This window comes from Cupressus sempervirens, chromosome 8 (genome assembly GCF_028749045.1).
Source record: "Cupressus sempervirens isolate cs-2001-9-10 chromosome 8, ASM2874904v1, whole genome shotgun sequence".
In the NCBI taxonomy this organism is placed as follows: domain Eukaryota; kingdom Viridiplantae; phylum Streptophyta; class Pinopsida; order Cupressales; family Cupressaceae; genus Cupressus; species Cupressus sempervirens.
This window is the reverse complement of record NC_143125.1, coordinates 277004319-277030504: the sequence shown is the minus strand read 5'-3', so window position 1 is coordinate 277030504 and position 26186 is coordinate 277004319. Positions and strand designations below refer to the sequence as shown.

General features: G+C 36.5%; 1 protein-coding gene across 1 annotated transcript in view; it reads left to right on the top strand.

The window, feature by feature from the left end:
- The window catches only part of LOC149542508 (5'-3' exonuclease family protein), a 157711-nt gene that overhangs the window by 115622 nt on the left and 15903 nt on the right, over positions 1-26186 (top strand). The window contains exons 9-13 of the mRNA XM_089797444.1: positions 681-928; positions 1256-1307; positions 1394-1782; positions 1893-1934; positions 2065-2128. Coding sequence (XP_089653570.1) covers positions 681-928; positions 1256-1307; positions 1394-1782; positions 1893-1934; positions 2065-2128 — 795 coding nt within the window. The remainder of the gene's footprint in view (positions 1-680; positions 929-1255; positions 1308-1393; positions 1783-1892; positions 1935-2064; positions 2129-26186) is intronic.

Below are 26186 nucleotides of genomic sequence, written 5' to 3'. Positions count from 1 at the left end.
GGGTCGCATTTAATCTTATTCTAATTATCTACAAATGGCTTTATATACACTCCTTGCTTTCCTATTATGAGGCAGCAACCTTCCAGATTAATTTGATATTAACACTAACCTAACACAATGTGTTAGTGACTAATTGCAATTAAACTTGAAATCGCCGATTCATGAGAAGGCATAAGTAAAGTCGACTAAGGAAAAGGACATGCCCTTTGAGGGTGATGTCTTTTGGTCTAGATATTTAGAAGGATGGTGATGCAGTTTTGAAGGACACACAAACAAAATTAAGTCTGCTCCTTCAAGCATCTATATCCAGCAAATTATAAATCAGAGATGTTCTCAAATTATAAATCAGAGATATTCTCAGTCAATATCATATCAAAGTAAATTATTCCTTCTTGCATCAGCATTGGAGAAGTACAGAAGTTCTGATTATAAATATCGGTGTCAAACTTCCTCAATATTCAGATTATTAGAATACCGTTCTTAGCAATCAAAGACTGAAAAAGAAGTCTGATCGAAAGGTTTCAGAATTTGCAGAATCTTTACATAAGCTAGTTCCTTTATTTGAGTGCCTGGGTAGAATGACTTTATTTGTGAAATTCATATTTTTATATATTGCTGCCTATTTCTTACTCTTATTCTTATATACTGCTGTCTATTATTTTATCCTTGACTATTTAAAGGCTTAACATCTGCAGAAGCAAAGAGACAATTCAAAGCTCCAAGAACAATGGTTGAGGAACATGAACAGAATGAAGAACTGCCTTTAGCTGGCGAAGGAAATGGTTTGCCAAACATTAAGACATCTGATTTTGAGGAAATGCTACAAGCGTCAACAGCTAACTCAGAGAGATTGATATCAGGATTGTCTGATGACAAACAAACTTTTAGCAAAATGTTTTTATCTGATCATCTTGGCAGTGACAGAAAGGTTTTTAGCTCACTGTTCTGTAATAACAATTAGTCAGTCTTTTGTTTTGATTTCAAGCAGACTATGCATTGGAAGTATTTGTGCGATGAACTTAAAATATCACATCTAGTGTTTCTTAAATTTTTAGAACTTCTTTATTCTATGTTTGGAAATGTATAATTGTATATCTATATAGCTGACTGTGAGTTGTAATCATTAACTTAGGATTTTACATGGTGCAAACTATGTTTCTTTTAGTTTTATATTTTCTAGCCTTTCAAATTGCCCGGAGAGTATATTCTAAAAGTGTTTAATCAGAAAAAAATCTGATGCTTATGTATTTGACAGACGTGTAGGAATATTGGTAGTGCATATGAATGTGACACAATGTTCAGAGAAGGTAATTTCCCATTTTTTTAGAAACCAAATTCTCTATATCTCAGTTACACTTAAAAAATACTGATGCTTCATTTTTGTGGTTGTAAGATGAAGATATCAGGAGGAAAGAACATGATGTATTGGAGCTTCCAACTAATTCTACATCTTGTGTTACCTTTCAAGAAGTAGGCTCAGGGAATTCCAAACCATTAGTACCTTCTCGTAAAATTGTTGGCAGCATACAGACAAGTAATATACCAGCTCAAAAATTTAGAACAGGAGTGAAAAAAGGGGCTATTATGCGAAGTCGCTATTTTTGCACAGAAATAACTGATATTGATATGGAAAAGACAGTTGCAGAAGTTCTTCCTAGTAAAGAGTGTGTGAATGAGATGGCATGGGACATGGAAATGGCGGAGAAGACAATTGATGCCAGGTATTTCCATGAGAAAGTATCTGATAATAGGGACGTGGGCATCAAAAAACAGATTCAACAGGTATGGAATAAAAGCATTGTAAGTTCAATCATAAATCTTTATTATCGTTTGATATCTTGACAGCCTTATAGTTGCTGATGCCTATCTGGCAATAATTTATTGGCTGGCAGAATTTTCTGGTAACAAATAAAAGAAAAGGAAATGCTCAACAGGTATGGGATGGAAATTTTTCCAATTAACTCCATTATTGTCACGTTCTGATTTACTAATTTAATCTTTATTATTGTATTAGGGCTTTATGGTCTTGTTGATCCTGATTTGACACTAATCCTCTGGTTCCAGGACAGCAATATAGCAAGCAGTAGAAAAGAAGATAGATTGCACGACGCTATTGCAAGTGAAGAAGGTAATGGTAGTAAAGAAGGATTGCCCTTGTTGTCATCAAGGATTTGTTAATCCCAACACGTCTGAAAGTATAATGTTTACTCAACCTGAAAGACTTATATTATAGTCAGAAATTCACACTTTTTAAAAAAATTTAATAACATTCTAGAAGCTGCACCATAACACAGCAGGTTGGCAACCTGATTTTGATTTAGTATCTGTTGCCCAGTTTGCAGTCCTATTCCTTTTGGGTCTAAGTTGCAGTCAAGTCAATGTCTAGTTTGAGTCTATGTGTAGAATGCCTCTAGAATGACCTCTCTTCTCATCATCCCCTTTCAAGCTAACCTATGCGGGAAATCATGTAAGCATTGCACTGGTCAAAGGCTAGGTGATTTGGGGTTCGGTGGGTTAGTTATAAGCGTCTCCTTGATGAGAAGGTGGTTTGTAAACTCCAATGATTCATCATCTAAGGATTTAAAAGGATTTCGAGGACAAAGATCTGCAGTAATTGCTTTTCAATGGAAGATATCACAAGTGATCGAGCTCAGAATGCAGAGAAACCAAAAGGAATGCATGCCATTGGTCGGTTGAAAAGTCAATTGCCCTTCCTTGATTGTCAGATGAAGATTAGATCAAAGGTCATCACAACATCGCACAGTTGAACAAGTTAAATCTTAAGCCGCGAAGTTGCGCACAAAGGGACAGTCAATTTCACACGGTTAACGCAACATCTTAGGTGGCAAAACAAATGAAGATTTTCAAGTTGCGAGGATGCGAAGAATGAACATGATAGTTAAGATTTAAGGCTATCGCATGGTCATAGGCAATGTAAGTTAATCATGAGTTAAGGCTGCAAAGCAGCGAAAGCTGAAGATCGCATCATTGCTGGTACTTAAGAGTAACCTAAGTTTAATGTTGCGATGGAGCGAAAGCATGCATTCGCGGTGTCACAAGGTGCTAAGGTTAATTCTTAAAGAAGGTTGTGACAGTGCGAGAGACAACAACAATTAAGATGAATAGTTTTTGCAAGGTCGCCAGCTAAAAAGCATTCAAGACATTTTAAGTTGCAATCTGGCGAAAGTGATAATGGTTAAACATTAAACAATCATTGCAGTATCACAGATGTTTAAGCTGACTTTCGAATTTGAATTGCGAAGATGCAAAAGGTGATCTACACAATCAAGTGTAAAGTGATCGCAGCATCGCATGCAGTTAGCTAAACTTTCATTTTAAGTTGTGAAGTGGCGAATAAGAGGAATCGCAAGGTTGCAGGGTAAAAAGAATTCAAAATATTCCAGGCTACTAAACTACGAAATGAAATAATAGTTGGTGAATCACATCATCACATCGGGTAAAGATATTGTATGAATGATAGTTGCGAAGAAGTGACAAGGGAAAAATAAAGAGGATAATTATGTTTTAATCGTGATTATTGACTCAAGATCGACGGTTAGAATTCAAATTTGATGTGATCGTTGAGATACAAATTACATGAATTTGGTGCCAACAACAGAATACGAAAGGAATGTAGATTTTCACCGGATTTCTGAAGCCGCATGAAGATAAATGATCACCAGGTGTTCTCAGAGGTGTCATGAGATCATGATCGTTGCTGGGAAAGATGCCACACGTTCATACCATGTTGCAGATTGGATATTTTCATGTTTTATTCATATTTTCTTTCCATTGTGTGACTGTTGCTTTGCCAGAACTGAGGAATGATAGAAAACTATAAATGTAACTTCTTCTGATAATGAAAGGGTCAACAAACTTGATAGTGAATTGGTTCTATAATTCCATTTACCTAATTTGCTCATGTTTTGTTGCCCGTTCAATTTATAGATTAGTCTTGCATTGAGAGTTGACACATATGCTGACCCATTTGTTGGTGACATCTTTTTGTTTCTCCAGAACCTTGGGTATCAAAGAGTTAGGTTGTAAAACCATAATAGGAGGACAAACTGTTAACCAACAGTATCTTAATCAAAACTCTAGTCTGGATTTGAATCTCCACAGCTATCCTGGAATCATGATGTATCTGTACCTTGAAAATATAGATTTAAATTTTTAAGCTTAAAGACAATAAGTTCAGTTTTCAGGGTAGTTTTCTTTATTTTGGTAAGCCCTACTTGTTTAGCTAGCGGTTTATGCTATCTTGAAACTTTTGGAATTATGTTTTTTCAATTTAATCTCTCTTTTATGCTTTTCTACATCTTCTGGAGTGCGGCATATAATAGCATTATATACCTCAAGATTAAATATGCTCGCAAAATTTTCTTTTATTCTGTTTTTTGGTTTCCTTTATAAAAAGTCAACTAGCATTGTATTTTTGTTCCATCAAGTGGCATAATTGTAGAAAAATCATGGAATGCTTAGTACTTAAAATTGTTGTTGTATCAGTCTATTTCAAGATAGGGTGTTGTCTGTGACATGTGTTCCTTGTAGATAGAGTTTGGATTTCTTGTAGGAACACTCTAGGCCTGATTGGGTTCAAGAGTCCAAAGTTGTCATTTTGTCTTTATTTGATGTTCTTTCGTGCAATAAGGTCTTTTATGTCCATTCTTGGTTGATTGGAGTCAAGTTTGGGTTCTTATGTGATATGGAATGCAAAAATATGAAGTTGCACAATGTTGTCAAGCAACTTTTTGCACCTTTTTGTCATAAAAATGACATAAGGATGTTCTAGTTAGTTTTTATTTTGTAACTTGGTTGAGGACTGTCGGAAACATTTAAAAAGCTCTGTAACATTGGCCCGAGTGCTGGGATGGAAGTTTGGATTTTTGAAACAAACAATACAATCAGTTATTAGTTTATCATTAGCATTATTCACTTGGCTTCTATTAATAATAGAGATTAATCAGAGTTTATATAGTTCATTCTTCATGGGATGTAGGTTATGAGTCATACTAGGGGGACCTTCAACGGTTACTTGTCTTCCCTCATCAAGCCCTTCATCAAGTGTCACCCTTATCATTAGGAGCATCAGGTAGTCGTAGTGGGGTATTTGACTCGATACATCTAAAACCAAATCTCGTACTTCTTTGCTTAGAGTTCAGTATTTGCTACATCTAAACCCGAGTCATATGCTTCCTTTCTTAGAGTTCAATAATCTAAACCCAAGTTATATGCCTCTTTGTTTAGAATGTAGTACCCGATACATGTAAACTCAAGTCACATACTTATTTTCTTAGATGCTTGGTCCAACCCTCTTAGCTGCTCTCCTTCTTCCATTTATGATGGATGTATTTAAATATTTATAATGGATCTTAGGTTGGGACGATTAATGTCCATAATCTTTATTATCAATAATTGCTAGGAAATAATATATTATAAAAAGTTATATTTCCATTTTGTTGATTCTTATATTATTTGTCACTTATGTTATGTCATATATTTTAATTATAACTTAAGTACATATTTTGATAGCCTTCCTAATTTCTTCTCATTTTCTTCCTCTTCTATTAATCCTTTTTAACTCCTCTCCTTTCCTCTTCCTCCCTTTCTTTCAAATGACTCTCCTCCATTTTATATCTTAATTTGAAGGAGTCACGTCTCTTTATTATACATCTCTTGACTTTTTATTAGATTTAGTTATTTTATATTATTCTATATTATATTATTTATTTACATATTTATTTTATGTTTGTTATCATTTATTATTAAATCTTATTTAAAAAGGCAACATACTTTTTTTTTTGGATTGGTAAGAGGCCGAAGCCAAGATTATTTATTATTATTTGCGAAGCGTGAGTAGATTCAAACCCAAGACCTCTTCGATAAGAGGCTCACAATATACCGTTGTGTTGTAGGCTCTTGCCTTAAATGTAACATACTTTGAACAATACTCTCTTATAGTTTATTTTATTTATTTAATCATTCACTGTAAGTTTATTATAATTTAATTGTTTCAAATCTTATTTTTTTAATAATAGATTATATATATGTTATTATTTATACTATAATAATAATATTTTTTTACCATTTTTAAATTTTTTATATTAATTTTAATTTTAAATTTTTTTTTTGATTGGTAAGAGGCCAAAGCCAAGATTAATTATTATTATTATTTATTGAGTGTGAGTATATTCAAACCCATGACCTCTTCGATAAGAGGCTCACAATTTACCGTTGTGTTGTAGGCTCTTGCCTATATTAATTTTAATTTATGATTTTATTATCATTATATTTAATAATATTGTATCATCTAATTATTATTAAAATTTTATCTTAAAATGGAGACATGACAATCTCCCCTTCCTCAAATTGCTTGTCCTCAAGCAATTAGATAATTTCTTTTATTGATTTGAAAGATGTATGTCATTTAGTCCAAACTATTAGGTGGCTGTTGTAGTTATGATTGAACCTCTTCCAATCTCCATTGACTCTCCATAGCAGCATTTCATATTAATTATTTTCCTATATCCTCTTTCACGGTGCAAGTTGGTAGGATCATGCTCTAATACCACTGTAATGTCTCTACTCGGTTAGCTTAATTAAATCTTGTAATCATAATCATATTATTAGTTTATCTTTAGCATTTTTCACTTGACTTTTATTAATTTTAAAGATTTGACATTTATAATCAAAGTTTGTATAGTTCATTCTTCGTAGGATATCGGTTATATTGCAGTCAGACTAGGGGGACCCTCAATAGGTACTTGTCTTCCCTAATCAAAACCTCCTTGAAGTATCACCCTTATCATAGGGAACATCAGATAGTCGCAATGGGGTATTTGACTCGATACATCTAAACCAAGGTCTTGTGCTTCCTTTCTTAGAGTTCAATATTTGCTACATCTAAACTTGTCATATGCTTCCTTGCTTAGAGTTAAGTACTCTAAACCCAAGTTATATGCTTCCTTGATTAGAGTTCAGTACTCTAAACCCAAGTTATATACTTCTTTGCTTAAAATGTAGTATCAGATACATCTAAATTTAAGTCACAGACTTCTTTGCTTAGATGCTCAGTCCCACCCTCTTACCTACTCTCCTTTTTCCATATATGATGGTGTATTTAATTATTATAATAGATCTTAGATTGGGATGATAAACTTCCATTATCTTTATTCTCAATAATTGTTAGGAAATAATATATAATAAGAAGTAATATTTCTATTTTGTTTATCCTTATACTATTTGTCACTTATGTTATGTCATATATTTTAATTATAACTTAAGTGCATAATTTGATAGCTTTCCTAATATCTTCTTATTCCCTTCCTCTTCTACCAATCCTTTTAACTCATCTCCTCTCCTCTTCATTTTCTTTCAAATGAACTTTCCTTTGTCTTATATCTTATTTTGAAGGAGTCACATCTCTTTTGTACATATCTCTCGACTTTTCATTATTTAGTTAATTTATATTATTCTATATTATATTATTTATTTATTTAAATCGGTAAAAAGCTCTGCCCTTTTTAATTTGTTTCTTTAATTTTTTTGTAATTCGTACAATTTGTTCCATTCAAAGTGTAGGCATCAGGAGAAAATGAATGAGGTAAGAAAACCCTTGGTATAGCCTGGGACACAAGCGTCCTATTAACTAAATTTAATACATTTGCCCTTGATAGCATTTGGGGACTTTGAGAAGGCATACCTTCCCTTACATATACGTATATTAATTACATTGCTGTAGTGTACACTATTGTTAGCTCTACTTAATTTCAGCCAATAGATTTGAAGACATTTTGAAAGTGTAAAAATTCCTCTCCATTCTTCTTCCTTTTAAGACTACAAAAAACTCATCCCTTGGGCTAAGATCTTTGTTAGAAATCTTGTATACAAAAAATAACATATAGAGAAACAATATTCCAAGCACACTTCTTGAATATTACCTTTTGTCTCTATAGAACCAAGTATGGATGGGATAGACTAAGTTTTTACTTTTAATTGTCTCCTAATTCTATATCTAGGTTGAATTGAGGTTATTTAAAAGATTCAGTTCTATCAAAGGGGAATTGCTGATAGTTTCCATATAAATTCCTATTACTCCAAGATTAGCCAATTTATCTGCATCCTTATTTACTTCTCTATTAATATGTTGGATATTTGTTTGTTTGAAGTAAGCTAGGATTTTGATTGCTCTTTGCAAGTAAGAATTAAGTTTCAAGCTGGGGGTTCTTTTGGTTCTTAGGGCATTGATTACTATTTGGGAGTTGTTGATGTCAGTTTTTGTACTACATAACATATTAGCAATTGAATATCCTTAGGTGTGCAAACTTTTCCAATATGAACTATTTTGGGACAATCCTTTGTTCCCAAATTTACCTTTTCACATTCATCACCCCCCATGGGTTGATATTGCACCTTGTTGAATTGGTCCATGTCGAATATTCTTTCTAACTCAATCATTCCCTTTGGAATAGTATTTGTCTTCAAGCTCATAACTCCTTCCAAATCGATCTCTGCTTCTTCATCCACTTCACCATCAATGATTTGAGCTGTGAAGACATTTGAATTGGTGAAGAATTTGAGGATATGTCTATCATCTTCAAACACTTGGAAATTCTTGACATTATCTGGTACCGATGGGACTGATGCCAACTCAACTCTAAATTTCTTTAAGCCATCCAACTTTATTGGTGCTAGTGAGCTTGCAGTTTGCACGAGGGCATTAGCCACCTGATTGTTTGCTCTACAGCTAAACTTGATATTGAAGGCATCGAAGTCATCTATCAAATACCAAACTCTGTTTCTATATCTCTTCAATTTCTTGTCATGACAAGCAAACTTTTGCTTTATCTGCTCAATTACTAAATATGAATCTCCAAGTACACGAAGTATCTTGGCACCTTTCTTGATAGCACACAACAAGCCTAAAATCAAAGCTTCATATTCTGCCATGTTGTTGGTGCATGGGAATTGCAATCTATGTGCCTCCAAATACATTGCAACTGTTGGGCTGACTAACTCAAATCCGGCTCCAGCTCCTTGCTTAGTTTTGGAACCATCGAACCTCAAAGTCCATACTCCATTGCTTTCTTGATACTCCTTTTGGGAATTCTTGGATTTGTTTGTTTCATCATTTTTCTTCATTTCAAAAGTGGGTGGTGCAATTTGGATCTTTGCTTCACCCATCATGCTACTTTCTGCTTCATCAGCTTGTAGAGTTTCAACCTTCTGTTTGCTGTGTTGATCATCTTGTTTTAGAGCCCCTGGGACTCTCTTTTCTACTTGTACTAAGGCAATTGTACACAAGGAGCAAGATAACTCCGAATGGAAAGCATTGTGAATTCTGCACCAATTGGGTAATAATAAGTCTCCTACTGATGTTCGGTTACCCAACTCTATTCCTTGCTGCACAGTTCTAGTCACAAAGTTCTTAAAGTTCTCGAACATGCCTTAACCGTCGTGTGATGAAGCATCTGGATCCGACTCAATCAGGATCTCAGTGGAATTCCTTCCTTCACTTATGATGTTCATTGTCAACACTTCTGCCTTCTTAGGTCTATAGGTGTTCATACTCATTCCCACAAACAATATTTCGTTTGGTTCCCCATATGCAGTAACTGTCAATCTCAACCTTGGGGTGCTATCAACTCTAATTTGGTTGGCAAGTCCTTTCCACGGGAGCCAGATGTGAGAGAAGTCAGTTGCCATGTATCCATTCAACCTCCTGGCCCATTCCCTACCTAGGATCAATCCATAGGTATCGACCACATCTACCACTGAAATATCTACCATGTGTTCCATTCTCGGATCAGATGCCAACTGCATGTGTATGTTGTGTAACTCGCCCGCCACCGTCACTTCTATCTTATCCAATTGGGTAACCTTTCCGTTTGATCCCAAAGGCGTGATTCCCAAACTTCTACAAATATTCAAAGGCATGACATTACTTGATGCTCCTGAATCTATCAAGCAATTATGGAGGAGCTTACCAAATATCCTTACTGATAGCAGGAATGGGGCTGGTTCATCTTTCCCTTGATAATACACCACGGGTGTCTTATGTACTTGCTTCGGCTTTACTCTGAAATCTGTCGGTTGAGCCACCTCTTCTTTCTTCATGGTTCCCTTATTGTTTTCCGGGTCTTGACTCCTTTGAGTCTATTGTTTAGTTAGCGTTGATCGTTGATCCTTGTGATATCTGTTGAATTCAATGATATCGCCATATGCAATCTCTTGTGTAGAGCTCTCCATCTCTCCGTGTGAAATCTCTTGAGTTGAATTCATCATGTTCTCTCCTGGAATGTCTTGGATCACATGCACTGAGTTAGGAGGCCTCCTTTGAGTATGTGTTGTTGTGCTTTGAATGTGAGATCCTTGTGATTTATTATCTTTCAAACTGTCAAGATACTTCATGAAATACATGAAATACATCCACTAATGCTACCATGCAACTATTCATCTACTTTACTCTTTACTTAACAACTTGAAATGCAATCCACTTTAACAACTTGAAAAGAAAATCTTATTCTAACTATTGGAAGTAGAAACCATGCAACAATACCAAAAGTTCTTAATCACCATGCAAGTCAGAACAATGAGAAAGAAAAGCAATTTTTGGCATTATCTTTGCAACGATTTTCTCCGACCATTACAAATGAGAGCAAATGGCCTTATATAGAGGCCAAAATGTACAACCGATGGTAGAGATAAAGAGGCAAAATCGACGATCTAGATTGGATCCTAGAAACCCTAATTAGGGTTTCCCCCCCATCAGCCAATGAGAAGACGCCACCTCATCAATGGACCAATGAAACAAAGGAAGAGTGGCAACCAATGAGAAGGCACCAAAATGGTGGCCAATTAGAATTAGAAACTTGTCCTATCCTAGAAGAAAGAGAAATTGCCACTTGGGCTTACATCAAATGATCTTCTAATATAAATCTCCCTTTTTCTTTCGTTCTTTTAGCTAAGGCAATGAACCTATCTAGCCTTTCGTTGACTTCTTCCATGGGAGGGCAAGGTGTATGCTTTATCTTGAGCTCAGCCGATTTCATCATGCTGTTTATTGTTTGTAGTGTCTTCTCATGGTCCTTCTCATACTCTTTTGCGTATCCAATATAGGCATTGAGGGAGGAAAGGGTGCCCAAATATTTCTTCTTGATAGTAGCCTTTCCTAACTCATCCAATTTTGACCCAAGCCCTGTCCCATTGATGTCCTCTTCTCTGATGTCTTCAAAATCAAGTGCTGCCCCAATGTCGCTCATCATGGTTGAAATGGAAGTATCAACGCTTGGGTTGTGTTGTGCAATTGCTTTTTGTATCTCCTCGAGTGTTCTCAATTTGGTAGTCAAGGCCACAAACCAAGACTCAACCATACTCAATCCTCTTTCATCAACCAACTTGGCCCTTTCCAAATATGTCTCTAGTAGCCCAATAAACGTATGTAGCCTGGGAATAGCTAAATCCTTGACCTGAAGGAAATCCTTCCACTCCTCTTCAAATACTCTGAATCTGTTTCTAATAGTCACTAATGACGGAATGTTGAGATAAAGGAAGGCAATAAATTTTGCCCATCTTGGATTGTATCATGGATCCAATCCTTGACTTCATGTAGTTGAGCCGCTATCTCTTCTATATTGCTCCCGCTGTCTTGAGGAAGGGCTGCCTGGTGCAGCTATTGGATAGGTTGACAATCTCTCCAATATTTGTTCTTGGCCTCCAACTTTATGATCCTTTCATTTGCCTTCCTCAATCTTTCTCTGATTGAAGCTCTACCCTCCTAGATCTCCTCACATTCCATGTCATCTGTGTTTCTTCCCAAATTATGTTCTACTATTTCATATTCTTGAGTTGCAATCTCATCTAATGCCTCGTTGATTGTTGGTATAGCAATTTGAACTTTTTGGTGACCATCACTGTCATTCCTGATTACCTTTGCCACCGTTTTTGCCATTTTCTTTTAGTCCTCACTATCACCCTTTTCTATTAGGCCTTGGATGTCTTTTGCTGTTCGGGCAGTTACTAACTCGCCTCTTGGCATAAGTATTTGCCTTAACCATAGTGGTGCGGTGCATCTCCCCAAATCTGGATTTGGTTCGACTAATAGAGCATCACCAACGGCCTCGTGCACTTGACTCATTTCCTCAATATCAATTGACCCATCTTCTTCTTCACTAGTAACTGCCATGTCATCTCCACGTTGATTTTTTGAGAAAGGAGAGTACTCAGTGCTATTGATGTAACCACTTGACTCTAAATCAGAGCTCACTTCTACCATGGTCCTTTGTTCACTTGTGTTATCTTCTTGGCCTCTAGCCTCAATTATACTTTCCCTTGACGGTGCTGTGTGCTGTCTCTTTGTTGGAGGTTCCAAATGTCCTTTACTTTTCTCAACCTCCAAAGCTCTCTTCTTGCTCTTAACTGTTTCTTGTTTCCGGCTACTTCCTTCACCCTTCTGTCCGATTGATTCCGTTGGACCCTCTTTTGGCTTCATCTTCTCATAAGTAAGGGGTATCCTTTGACTTTGTAGTTTCCTTAACTTTCCATTATACCATGACTCGGTATGCAAATCTACTTTCCTTGTGAATGCTTCCAAGGAAGGATCTTGATGATCATCCCAATCTATTGGATTCAACTCTGTTCCCTCTACTATATCATAATCTTCTCTCAGCACATCTCCATCATCTTCTAGTTGATCTGGAATATCAAGGCCTCTCCATTTGATATCTCTTATCATGTTCACCGACAACCTTGAGAAAGCTAACTTTCTCACATGAAAGTCATCCTTGGCATTGGCCCAAAAGTCTTCTATAGTGGGAACATGTTTAAATGCATTTCCATGAGATACCTTGATAAGACCATTAGGATCGAATCCTTGCCTTGCTCTGTACCGTCCTAGATGATACCATTCCAATTCTTTCTCCACAGCTGCAAAAGTGACACGATTGGGGCAACTATCATTAGCAACTCTGAATGAGAAGGTAATCCTTGACTTACCCTCGAGTTTCATTATTGTCATAATGCTCAAGTTGCCTAGCCAATTCCATCAAAACTACCTTGTCGGGTGAGTATCTTGGAAGCCTCTTGGGACAAATTGTGCTTCCTGCTACTTTAATGTATGTGAATTGCGAAAATTGGATGAACCAACTCCCATACTTCTTTATCTTTGCTTCTGCTTCCGATGAGAGCCTCCTAGCAGGTGTCCCATGTAATACCCTTAACTGTCTTCATGGAAAAGGCATCACAAAACATTTTGTAATCTTTGTTGTTGTGCAAATGAAGTTGAGGATAGCATTCATGCACCAAATATTGCCTCGGCCCACTGCCAATTTCTCCTAAGGCCTTAAGTCTCTTATTTTTATACAATTTAGCAATTAGGTAAAACAGATAGGATCCCATGTAGAATTGCTTTTGGTTTTTGTACGGTTCTAAGTTGCAACTCTAGATTCTTGCTTATGATCTTAGCCCAATCAAATATTCTTTTCCCTTTTTCAATTTCATCAATAAAGAAGTACATCTAGTTTTCGAATTGCATACCTTGAGCTAGGCCCATGATTCAGCTGAGAAGCACAATGAGATCTCCATATTCTGATTTGAAGTCTGCCACCGTGAGCATCAATGATCTGGTTACTCCTTTCTTTCCCTTGTGTAGCCAATCCTGTTTTAGATGCATGAAATAAACTTCTTGGTTACCCTGAAATGACTGGGTCGCTTGGTCCATCATCACTACTGTCATGCTTTTGTATCGGGCAATGTTAAATGCTTCTTCGATCGCCTGTCCACCGATGTTGGCCAACACTTTTTTCCCTTCATCAAAAATGATGGATTTACTGATCAGATCAAACCTGGATGTACACTCCATAACCAACTCTGGACAAGGCAAAGTAGGAGGAAAAACTGCTGCGTGTACAATTCCACTTCTGTATATCTTCTTTGCCATAGAGGATTGTCCTTCCTTTAGTCTGTCCTTTATTTGTATCATATTTACTATACCAACATTGGTACCAGTTATTCGCCTCATTTTTGAGAAGAAAGTTGTTTTGGGCATCATATCCTCTTTGTCTTTTTTAGTATTTGTTCTCTTAGGATTCTTGCTTGCACTAACATTTACTATCCTAAACACTTATTTCTACCTCTTCGTTCTAAGTGATATGGACTACCCTTATCGATCTCCAACCTTCTTTCTATCGATGGATTTTAACTTATTTCTGCCTCGCCAAGTCCTATCACTACACTTATCAATCTCCAATCTTCAACCTAGGGGTGGGACTACCACTTATTTCTGCCTCTTTGTTACCTTAGGATGGACTACACTTATATCTTCCAACTTCAACCTAGGTTAGTCTAGCTTATTTCTGCTTTTTCAAATGTCCTATCATGGATTCTACCTTTATCAATCTCCAATCTTCAACCTAAGATGGGATGATGAAGTGGTGGATGATGAATGCAAGAAAAACCAAGAGAAACAAAACCAAACAAGAACAAAAGAGCGAAATCCGCTTAAGGACCACTTTCAACTCTAAATGAATTGAATTTACCTTTACCAATGGCTGGGTCTTCTTTTGAATTTTGGATCAAACCTTAGAAAGTGCAAGCCCCTTGCCAATATTGATGCCCTAGCTGAAAAAATCAAAATTCTATCCACTTGAAATTGCCCATGTATGTGCCACAAAAATCAAACTTTATCACTTGTTTTCTTCACCAACAAAATCGTCCAATCTCTAGTAGAAAAATCGCAGCCTCTTTGCTAGAAAATCAGACCTCAACAAGAATCGGCTTAGGGCAAGGAAAAATAATCAGATCTGCCTTCCAAAAATTGTCAAGAATGGAAAATTCTGTCCTTAAACCAATTCGCCAAGCATGGAGGATGTTCTTCTTAATAAAAATCGCCAAATTTGGAAGAAATCCAACTTAAATCAAGAAAGATCTGCCCTTGAAGAAATTCGCCAAGCATGGAATCTTCCTTTTAGCTCATAAATCTGCCATTAAATAAATCGCCAAGCATGGAGAGCAGCTCCAAGTTGCCTAAAAAAAAATTCACAAAGCTGCTCCTTTAGAAGAAATTGCCAAACAAAATGCCAATCTGCACTTGCAAAAATCATCCAAGGAAGATTAAATCTGCTCCTTTACCAAAATCGCCAAACACAATGAAGAGGAAGATGGAGGAATGAGAAGATAAGGGAAAAGAGCTTCCTCTTATATCCAATTCACTTGCTCTCCTTAGCTGGCCGACTTGCACACTGGGAGAGGAAAAACATTAATTAGAGCACAAATTTGGTCCCAATTAAATGTTTAGCCAAAAATTGATTTTGCCACAATGGGATTTGCATTTTTAAATGTCTAGTTAGACCAAAATTGCAAAAATAAAATAAATAAAGCCTTGGAGATACTAAATGTTTCCATTTAATGACGATTTAGTAATTAATATATCATTAAAAATCGGATTTGGCAAGCCAAAATCAATTTTTTCAATTTTAAATTACTAATTTTTTCAAATAGTTTAAAATCTTCAAGGCAAATTAAACCCATTTAATGCCAATTTTTTGCAATTTAAATCCAAAATCGATTTTGCCATGCAATTTTAATTTTAAATTTTAACAAAAATAAAATCGTTTCTCTAGAGTCTAAAATCGATTTTCCCATTTGATTTCACCATCACAAAATTAAAATTTTCATTGAAAAGTTCAAGATTTTCCAAAAAAAAAACCCAAGTCTAACAAAATTTTCATTTTTTTGAAAATTATTCAAGTTTATACCATTATATCCAAAATTTTAAAAAAATTGTTTATTTGAAACTTGTTCGGTCTAAGGATAAAATTAGTTGTTCCAGAAAATCAAGCTTAAAACCGGGTGAAAAATAAAACTAAACCTTTCTCCCCCCGGGCCTGAGGGTGTCCAAGACGTAAATTTTTTCTAAAATTGAAATTTTTGGACAAGGTTAAAAAATTTGCTAAGGCGATCTAGAAAAAAGGGGGTCCCCAAAATTTGGGGCGATGGTGTGAAAACCTCACAATAGGAATCCCCTTCAATTTTCAGTTTACGAATGCTTAGATCCTTGCAAAGTAAAATGCCTTCCTTCAGTGCTTCAAATTCAGCTAAATAGATAGTGTTTATCCCAAAAGGTTTGGCTAATCTTCCACAAATCTATCTATTCCAATTGTTTATAATTGCCTCAATACTAGCTACTATGGGATTTCCTTTTCATGCCATATTGAGATTAAGTTCGAACTAGCCATATGGAGGTGGTTGCCATTTGCATTTGGCCTTGGCATCTTTGCTATTATTTCCCACCTTATGATATTGGGGAAGAATGTTTAGTCCTTTCAAGTTCTTTCTCATTAGGCCATCCCAATTTGAGAAAGATCCTTCAATATGATTGGCTTTCCGAAGGCTATTGTTGATAGTTTCAGTTATACATGCCTCTATTTATTTATTAAGCTATCCCTAAGCATTTTTTTATTTTGGAAAAAATTCTCTTGCTTCTCTCTTTCCATATTTCCCATATAACTATAGAGGGGTCTACTTCCATATGATATTATATAAATCTTTATGTTGTTTATTCTGCCAAGTTTTTATATGATCAATTAAATTGCAAGGTGGTGCTATCTTTTAGTTTAGTTTTTGGCAAAGCCATTCCCAATAATTTCTAGCGAAAATGCAATCTAAGAACAAGTGGCTAACTAATTCATCATCTTTTTTGCATAGTGAACACTGAGAGGGACCTTCATCGCCCCCTTTTCTAAACCATTCTATTGTGATGATTTTCTTTTATAGGGCTGCCCATAAGAAGGTTCTTGCCTTAGGAAGACATTAATTATCCCAACATAGGTTTAGAGGAAGCTCCAAATTGGCTAGGTTTTGAATATCAATTAGGGCATTGTATCCATCTTTAACAGTGTATTCACCAATGTTTGCTCTAGTCCAAACAAGCTTATCTAACATATTTTTCATTGCTACCTTTCTTTTGTTTAAAAGGTTTAATAAGATGGCTTTCCCTTCTAAAATTGTGGTGTTAAGGGATTTCCATATGCTTCCTAGATTAATTTCACAAGAGGTTTAAGGTTTCTTCTTTCTTTTGAGGTTCATTTCTTTGTTCAGGGGTTTAAAACCATCCCATGAATCTTTCCAGTAGAAACATAGTTCTGCAGATAGCCCTCAACCCACTTATTCATGATCTCGGTCTGAGCATCCATCTACGGGTGATAATTGGTGCTTAGAGTCAACTCTGTCCCACAGTCTAAAAATCTCCTACGAAAAGTGACTCATAAACTTGCTTTCTCGATCGTTCACTATAGTTCGGGGTAAACCATGCAACTTGAACAATTCTTAGAAGAACAACCCAACTAATTGCACAATTGAATAGGTAATAGTAATAGGGAAAAAAAAGCATACTTAGTGAAGCAATCCACTACTACATAAATGCAATCCCTGCCCTTGGCTTTAGGGAAGCGCACAATAAAGTCCATGCATATACTCTCCCACTTCCTCTCAAGAATGGGAAGTGGTAGCATCAATCCAACAAGATAGGTGTACTCCTGTTTGTTCTGCTGACAAACAAAACACTTGCACATAGTGCTGAACATCTGTCATCGAACCTCTTCGAGTGAACCTCTCCCGCACCTGCCTATATGTCTTGAAGAACCTAGGATGACAAGCCATAGGAGAGTCATGGAAAGCTCGAAGAATAATCTCATGGACACCTAGCCCTGGAATCAAATAAATCCTTCCATTGTAGATGATGAACTCATCCGCAAGGGTATAACTACTATCCTGAATGCTGCCATCAACAATACCTGATGCCTACTGACCCTTTGACATACTCAACAATGATCAAGTGCCTCCAATCCTTGGCAATCTCTATGACTAAACATAAGTGGGGCCTCCTAGAAAGGGCGTTAGCAACAACATTTTTTGTCTTCTTAATATAGGAGATGTCAAAATCAAATGACTGTAGCTTATTGACCCACTTCTACTGCCTCTCGTTCAAGTCTCTTTGTCCAAGAAAATGTCTCTGGTTGTTATGATCTGTCTTAATGCAAAGTTTGCTGCCCACTAATACTGCCCAAACTTGGCCAAGGCATGCATAATGACCAACATCTTATCATAGACGATCCTGCTCCCAAAAGCTATATGGTGACGATCTTGGGACAAAACTGCTCCAATATCCTCCCCCAAAGCATTACAGTGTAGATCCAAAGGTCTCGAGAAATTCGGCAAGCTAGCACAGGGCACGAAGTCATGATAGTCTTGAACTTATCAAAGCAATCTTGTGCCTGAGGAGTCCACTGGAAAGCACCCTTACGAGTAAAATTGGTAAGGGGAGCTACATGTCTAGTGAAACTTGCCGTAAACCTACGGTAGAAAGTACAAAGTAGCTCTTTCATGCCAAGAGCACACTTGGACTCCTTGGCATACAAGGAAGCCCTAACCAAGATATCCATAATTGTATCCAAATTAGAAACATGGTCATCCCAAGTCTTACCATAAATCAGGATGTCATCAAAGAATACCAACACAAATCTTAGAAGCTAATTGTGAAATGCCTTGTTCTTAGTAGATTGAAAAGTGGCGGGAGCATTTGTCAAGCCAAAAGGTATATTACTAGGAAATCAAAATGTTTGCAGTGACACCTGAATTTAGTCTTCTTTATATCCTTTTCTCTAACTTAGATATGGTGATAAATCAATCTTAGAAAAATACTTCGCTCCATGCGACTCATCAATCCGAGGGATCAAATACCGGTTCTTAATAGTCCTCCTATTAAGCATCTAGTAGTCTATACACATCCGCAATGTACCATCCTTCTTCACCAATACAATTGAAAAAGCAAATGGGGACTTACTAGGCCTGATGTGTCACATGTCAAGCAACTCTTGTATAGTCTTCTCGATCTCATCCTTAAGCCACTTTGGATGCCGATAGAGTGCAATCATGATGGGCTTAGTGCCCTCCTCCAACTCAATGATATGCTCGATCCCTCTGTCAGGTGGTCTACTAGGAGGTAAATCCCTAAACACTTTAGAGTATTTGGTTCTCAACTGCTGAATATCTAGATGATATGTTGGCTTATCTAAACCCTCTAAGGTAGGCATCATCTTGCACTCAACTGCCCATTGAACATCATCCTCATGGCGTACTAAGGGTTGCATATATCTAAGAGAGATCTGCTTCAGCTCTTCATTCCTGATAACCTATATGCTTGTCCTTGATGAATATCATTTCCATCTTCTCATTGCTAATGTAAATGTCCTGAAGAGTATGCAACTATTCCATGCCAAGAACTATGTCAGTACTGCCCACATTCACCACATAGAAATGTAACTCAAAAGCATATGTATTAAGCTTCACTGGAAGATCTAAAATCATCTTATTACATCTCAAGGTGTAACCATTAGTCACCTAAACCCGTATCCCTCAAAATCCTCTGTTTGAATACCCCTCCTAATAACCAAATGGGCATCCATAAAATTATGAGTGGCACTTGTGTCAAATAAAAAAATCACATTTTGTTCTGCTATAATAAGCCCATGCATCCTGAAAGCTCCTTCCTTCCTCATACTAGAAATGTAGCCAACCTTGCAGTTGGAATCATCCACTTCATCATCACCATCCTCAACAACACTCTGCACATCATGATCATAATCAACTAGCCGCCTTGTAGGATCAGAACTGTCTTCGTCATTGTAGAACCGCTCCATCATCTTTTTTTTGCTTTTAGGCTTCATAAGACAGTCATGATTGATGTCACAGTGACCCCTACAATAGAAAGACAACTTCTTCCTCAAATCATTAATGGTATTTTGATCCAAAGGTGCTGCCATAAGACACTTAAAATCTGATTTCTCCTCTCCTAGGGGTTGTCCTATCGTAAGCTGAAATAGAAGGGTTCGAGGAAAACTTGCCTCTAGGTGTAGATGACTCCAAATTTAGTGCCTTCCTCATAGCTTCTTGTAATGAAGACAGGTCTAGTGACTTAACCCAACCTTTTAGTGGCTCAGCTAGGCCCTCTATCAAGAGCACGACTCTCCTCTCTAATATGTCATAGACCATAATGAAAAGTCTCTAGAACTCACTGATAAATGTCTCCAAATTAGCTGTTTGTCATAACTGAGCCAACTCTCTGAAGTAAACCTCAAGATCCTTCCCGTGGAAGCACTCTATCAACCTGTCAACAAATTCTTGATATGATGTGATCTGATCCTGATGGAGAGATACCAAACCATGATACCACCAATCATGTGCAACTCCATCAAGGTGTAGAACTACAAATCTAATGGCGTCCTCCTTAGTCACAGGATGCAAAGCAAGGTAGGCATCGAGCTTGTGAACCTAAGCTTTGGCAGTTACTCTACCACTCCCATCAAAATGGGCCAATGTCATCTTAGTAGCAATTTGTTGTAACTCTGTTTGCCTAGGCTTCTATCGATCAGGAGTAGGCCTACCTTTGGAATGCTCACGCTTCTGAGTCAAATAGCTATCAAAATTCACTTTCTGCTTGAGGGCCTGTGGTAGAGCATCCCACTTAGTGAAATGAGCAATTACATTATCAGCAAAGGGTGTAGCCTCAATCTCAGTACTGCCTGCATCCATCTCCGATCTCAAGAAGGTGGGTCTTTGTGGCCTAGCATAGGCTCCAATATAACTTTTCCTGTCCACCCTATCATCAATCCTGGCTCGGTGCTTAGCCCTGTATCTGTCACCAGCCTTGGACCTATTCTCAACTTGTGATCTATGGGAACCAACAGAATCATCACGAGCTCTCTCCCTACTCCATCCCCGTAGACGTGCTATCTGCTGCAAAGTGTTAGAAAACTGCTTTTTTGGGTTTTTCAAAAATTTTCTTGTGTTTTTTGGTATATATGTTTTTTTTTTGAATTTTTTGGATAATAAGAAATGAAGAATTGCAATGCAAAATAAATAACAATAACAGCTCACCTTTTATTTCAGATTGATGGAAATAAATGATTGCAACTATCAAACAATTTGCTCTTGGTAAAAATAAAATTGTAAAAGAACCTGTATATTCTTCCCAGATGATTTTTGTAGCTCTTTGATAGGCCTCAGTTTGTGTGGGAGTCTCCAAAATGCTGGTTGCAAGGATGACCAGCAAATCACTAATACCCAGCACAATAGCAGAGTAAAATTCCCAAACACAGGCCAATAAAAACATGCACGGGCTCTGCTGTAAAAAAATGCAGACATTACAATAAATTGCAGGGGCCTGTAGGATGATTGCAAGCCCAGGAATTTGAAACACTGGCCCTTAGACAAAATCATAGTACCTCTAGGTATATACGCAGGTCTCAGATATTAAACAACAGGCCTGGAAAAATAAATCGCAGCCTTTAATTATGATCTGCCAGTTTTCAGATAAGTCACACAGCCTTCTTATACCAGGCACAATCACAATGAATGCAAAAATGATGCCAAATAAGTGAATCGTAGCCCAGATCGATCTCCAAAACCTAGATGTAGGAATTTAATAAGGTACCAATTCTCTTCAAATTCTTTCAATAATCTTCAGAGTCAAATCTCTCTTTAGACACAGTAAAAATAATAAGTTAAGGCAAATTGTTCTACTAAGTTTAGGCGAATTGTTCTACTTCAGCAACAATTTGCAATGCTATCTTAGGACAAGTTTTACTGAACTCCAAACCCTCAAGCATGCCACTCTCATAATGAGAATCATATTATATTTATAATAGAACTTGTGCAAATTGGCTTCATCCTTACACCTTTCACTAAAGAGGCTTCAACTTCACAACATCACTTTATAACATAATGTGCATTAACATTATAAAGTGCATTTATTAAAAATTGTTTATAACTTATGCAATACATATGATTCTCCAATAAATTATCTCATCCTGAGCAGATGACTAAATGAATGGCTACCACCACTGAGCCAACATCTTCCCTGCCAAAAATAGTAACTGGCCACAAATAGACTTATGAAAAATAGCAAATCGATAGCTAAGACCCTCGAATTCAACCGTCAACTCACGATGGTCGTGATGAGGAGCTGACAAACTCCAGGTCTTGGAACCTGCTAACTAGGGACATTACACATATTTAGATCATTTTCAAATTTGGAGTTATTGAAGGTAAGGATGCCTTAAAATATTAAGTTTGGTTTCACTTTAGTTGATATTTTTTTGAACTTAGTTACTTTTTGACTATGTATTTAATTCTTCTTTGAATTTTTGAATTGTTTTATTTTTATATATGATAGGTTGTTGCGACTCGTTTTTCCTCTAATACAATCGTCTTGAGACTTGTTTGAGAGGCAATTTCTAATATGGAGGCAAAACAACTTTGAGTGGGCAATAAATATTACGTAGATGATCCTAGCTGATTGCTGGTTGATTGTGTGGAAAATTTCATTAGTATCACTAAGCCTTTCTTTCTTGTGATTTGTTATAGCAACATGGAGACATATATGATGCATTAAACTAAATGATAGAGAGCCAGATCTTGAAGAAACTTTATTTAAACAAGTGCACAAACCTATTTAAGAAAATTGGAACAAATGAACACCTCACTAGTTTTTGCCTTTGCATTGAGTCCAAAATATTATAGTGTTGAGGTTGTTTTTGTGACAACGAGGATGTTGGTATCTCTAACTATTGTTGTCTATTAGTGTCAAACACTTAGTCATTTACAAGGCAGAGTCAAACGGTCATTACTATGACCGAGCTACCCTATATAGGCCGAGTCATGTACATAAGCAAGTATGTAACAAGCTCTATAGGAGCCGAGTAAGTGTATGATCATCAAGTATTTTCTATACGAGTCGAGCTCAACATCGATCGAGCAATTTTGAGCATACAAGTGCCGAGTTACATAGTATGTGCCGAGCACTATACAAACCGAGTAACAACAATGTTGAGTGTTGGGAAATAGTAAAGGCTGAGCAATGCAGAGTTTACATGAAAGTCAAGAATGGACCAGATTTTGAGGTAAATTGTTTTCGAGCCAACATGGAAGGAACATTTAATATCTGTAGAGGTTGTTACGTAGAGTTTTACACGTGAATGATGTGCATTATAGATCCCTATGTATTGTGATTAGTGATTCAGATGGAGAGGCTATTATGGAAGCATCTAGAAAACTCTTTATGGAACTCTTTAAATAGAGAAGATCTTAACCTAGACTGAGAGGTATGACATAGAGATGAGAAGTGTATGCATGCAAACAAGGAGTAACATGTGTCTAGTAAAGTGAAGGATCGAGATCAGAGCAGAACATAGTGAGAGTTTCCTGTTATCTCTTAACAGAGCAAGTGACCTAATAAGAGCAGTGAAAGGAAAGACAAGTATTATCAAATCAAAGGAGACGACCATTTAGTAAGGAGAAGACACGAAATTGGCTTACATAGCATACCGAAAGTCAGGTACTGAATCAGTTCTAACCGACTTGAATCAGGGTAAATCTCTTAACAAAGTGGTCTTAACAGATCTTTGTAAATCTTCTAATAGAGTCCTTACTTTATTGTAAGTGTTAAATCTTCTAACAAGGTGAGACTTAGCAGTTTCTTAGGCTTTTAATAGGGCAGACCCCTCAGAGGGTAGATCATATTTTATGATCAAACATTGTAACCATAACAGGTTAACTTTATTACTATAGTAGTGAAGATTTGTGAGTGTCATTCCCACCCCAGTTTTGCCTTCACCTTGGAGGGTTTCTGGGTAACAAATATTGTGTTATGTGTTTACTTTCATGCATGTGATAGATTAGATTTATATGTTACAACAAGTTTATTATTACAAGTTTTACATGCATAAGAGTGATTGAATGAAATGGTGAAAAGTAAAAGGTGCTTAAGATTCTGATTCACCCCCCTCCTCCACCTCTCAGTATCTTGTTATCTTGTTTATACCTCCATCAGTCAATAGAGGATTACACCCATATAAAGATATTGAAGTTGTTGAAAGGTACACGAGAACATTTTGAAGACTCTTTGTTGATCTTGATTTGAAGGACATAATCATGAGTGAGTTCATTGATTTTGTGGAAACCAATGGTGATGCAAGAGGTTCTTTGTCTATTCGGAAATTTTAACACCTATGGCCTCTAAGAAATAACACATTAGACTGCAACAAAAAACATAACTTTTTTATCATTAATTTTGCAAACACAAAAATTGCAATCTTTTAGTGGCCTTTTACTCTGAAATCTAGATTCTTTTATTAAATCTCAGCTTTGTTCTTATTCTTCGACTTCCTCTGCAACTTACTTCTCATCAAGTCTTCAACCACTTCTAGATAGTAATGTCTTTTCTTTTCTCACGCAACTAAAATGTAGTGCTTCTTATGTGATGCACTCATACCCAATCATATTTATGCTACACTCCTTGCTCAAGCAGAGAATGTCAGAGATTGTACTCAAACTCTGTTTTCCTATGGCTTCCTTCCTCTCCATGGTGCCTTGACCTCCACCAGACACTAATCTTTATGCAATTGCTGGCACCTTCGGTCTTCTTCCCTTTTGCAATGGGACCATCTATACCTCCTTACACAACCGCCACTCTCATTGTCTTTGCACACCCCTTAATGCTATTCCCAATTTCTTTGTTTATGTAGTCTTCAGGACATTTTCACAAATCACTCCCGGGCCATTATTATTACCTCCTTTGCATTCGATGGAATGCCTTTCCCTACTCCATTGACCCCCCTTCATGGTTGTCTCTCTTCTCTTAGGTGATAGTTATCTCTGTTTCTGTTTTCTCCCCATCCCAACTCTCCCTTTCTTCATGCTACTTGCCTCTTGGGCAAAATTGAGCATGTCAATTTGATTTGCTTGAAAGTGTCTGAAGCCTTCTTTAAAATATTATTTGTGCCAATCCTGCAATCTTTGCAATTCATAAGATACATTTCTTGAGGCATTTTGTCAAATAGTTTGCATGCTCTTTATACTTCCATATGTTGATAATTTTATTTTGTACAAATGCGTGTTGTTTTTTGTCAAAGCAGTTTTGTAATAGACGAAGATCTACAATAGACGAAGATTTGCAAAAGTATCTAATGGAACACTATATATATTAAGGAGAATGTAGACTGCATCCTTCAAGAGACCATGTTTGCAAAGTGCTCAAAGCTTGAGGTTGAAATTTTGCAACATAGTATATTGTATGAATATAGAGGGCAACCCTCATCGTTTTAGTATTATTCTAAACCTAACTATTTGCTTCTTTGTCATGTTCCCTTCTTGCAGTAGGGCTAAATAATAAACAATAATAATTAAAAAAAAATATATAAAAGAACAAAATTAAATAATTAAAATTTAGTTAAGTTAAATAGTCAAAAGCATAAATTAGAATTTTGCATCTCCCTTATAAAAGGGAGAGATGAGGACTTAATTGGAGGCAAAAAGGGAAAGGGGAAGAAAAGGTGGAGCATAAAAACTGTTGGGTGGATATTTTGCAACCAACAGTTTTTGGGTAAAATCTAGTCGCAAAATAGGATGACCAGCCATAGTGTGTGAGACAGAGTCTCTCCTACCTTAAAGAGAAGGCTCTCCCTTCTCCCTGTTCTTGGATCAACTCAAGGTAAGCAAGAAGTCGAGAGATTTTGTAAAAGGGTGTTACCAATATTCTTTCTTCTTAACTTTCAGAAAAGAATCCACTTACCAATGGAGCGAGTAAAGGGTAGGGTGAAATTTCTAACTACACTTCTATCTAAAGCTGAAAACGGTGATATTGATAAACCAACACTAACTCAAAGGCTATCTGAAAATGTACCGATTTGGCTCTAAGTCCTGTCGTATTTCTATATGAATAAGCTTTACTAATAGGGTACAAAGAGTTCTAAAAGTAAAGATATCTTAACTATTTTGTGAATCAAGAAAGATATATAAGCTACAAACAAAGCTTCTAGTCTATATATCTCTACAATTGCTCCTAGTCAAAGCTTCGACTCCAATTGTTTCTTAACTTGTTTGATACTCAATTATCAAGAACACAAGATTACATTAATCGAAGATAACATATGCAAATCACAGACAAAGCTTCTAATTCGCACAAGTAACAATCTCACTCAATCATAGTTAAGTCTCAATTGCTCCTTTGTATTCACTTTTCTATCAAAATAGTGCTACACCAACAAAGTTCTTCTGGCACAATTTCTCTAGCGCTCTCTTGCATACAATAAACGATGATTTTACAATAAGAGGGCACTCCTTTATATAAGCAA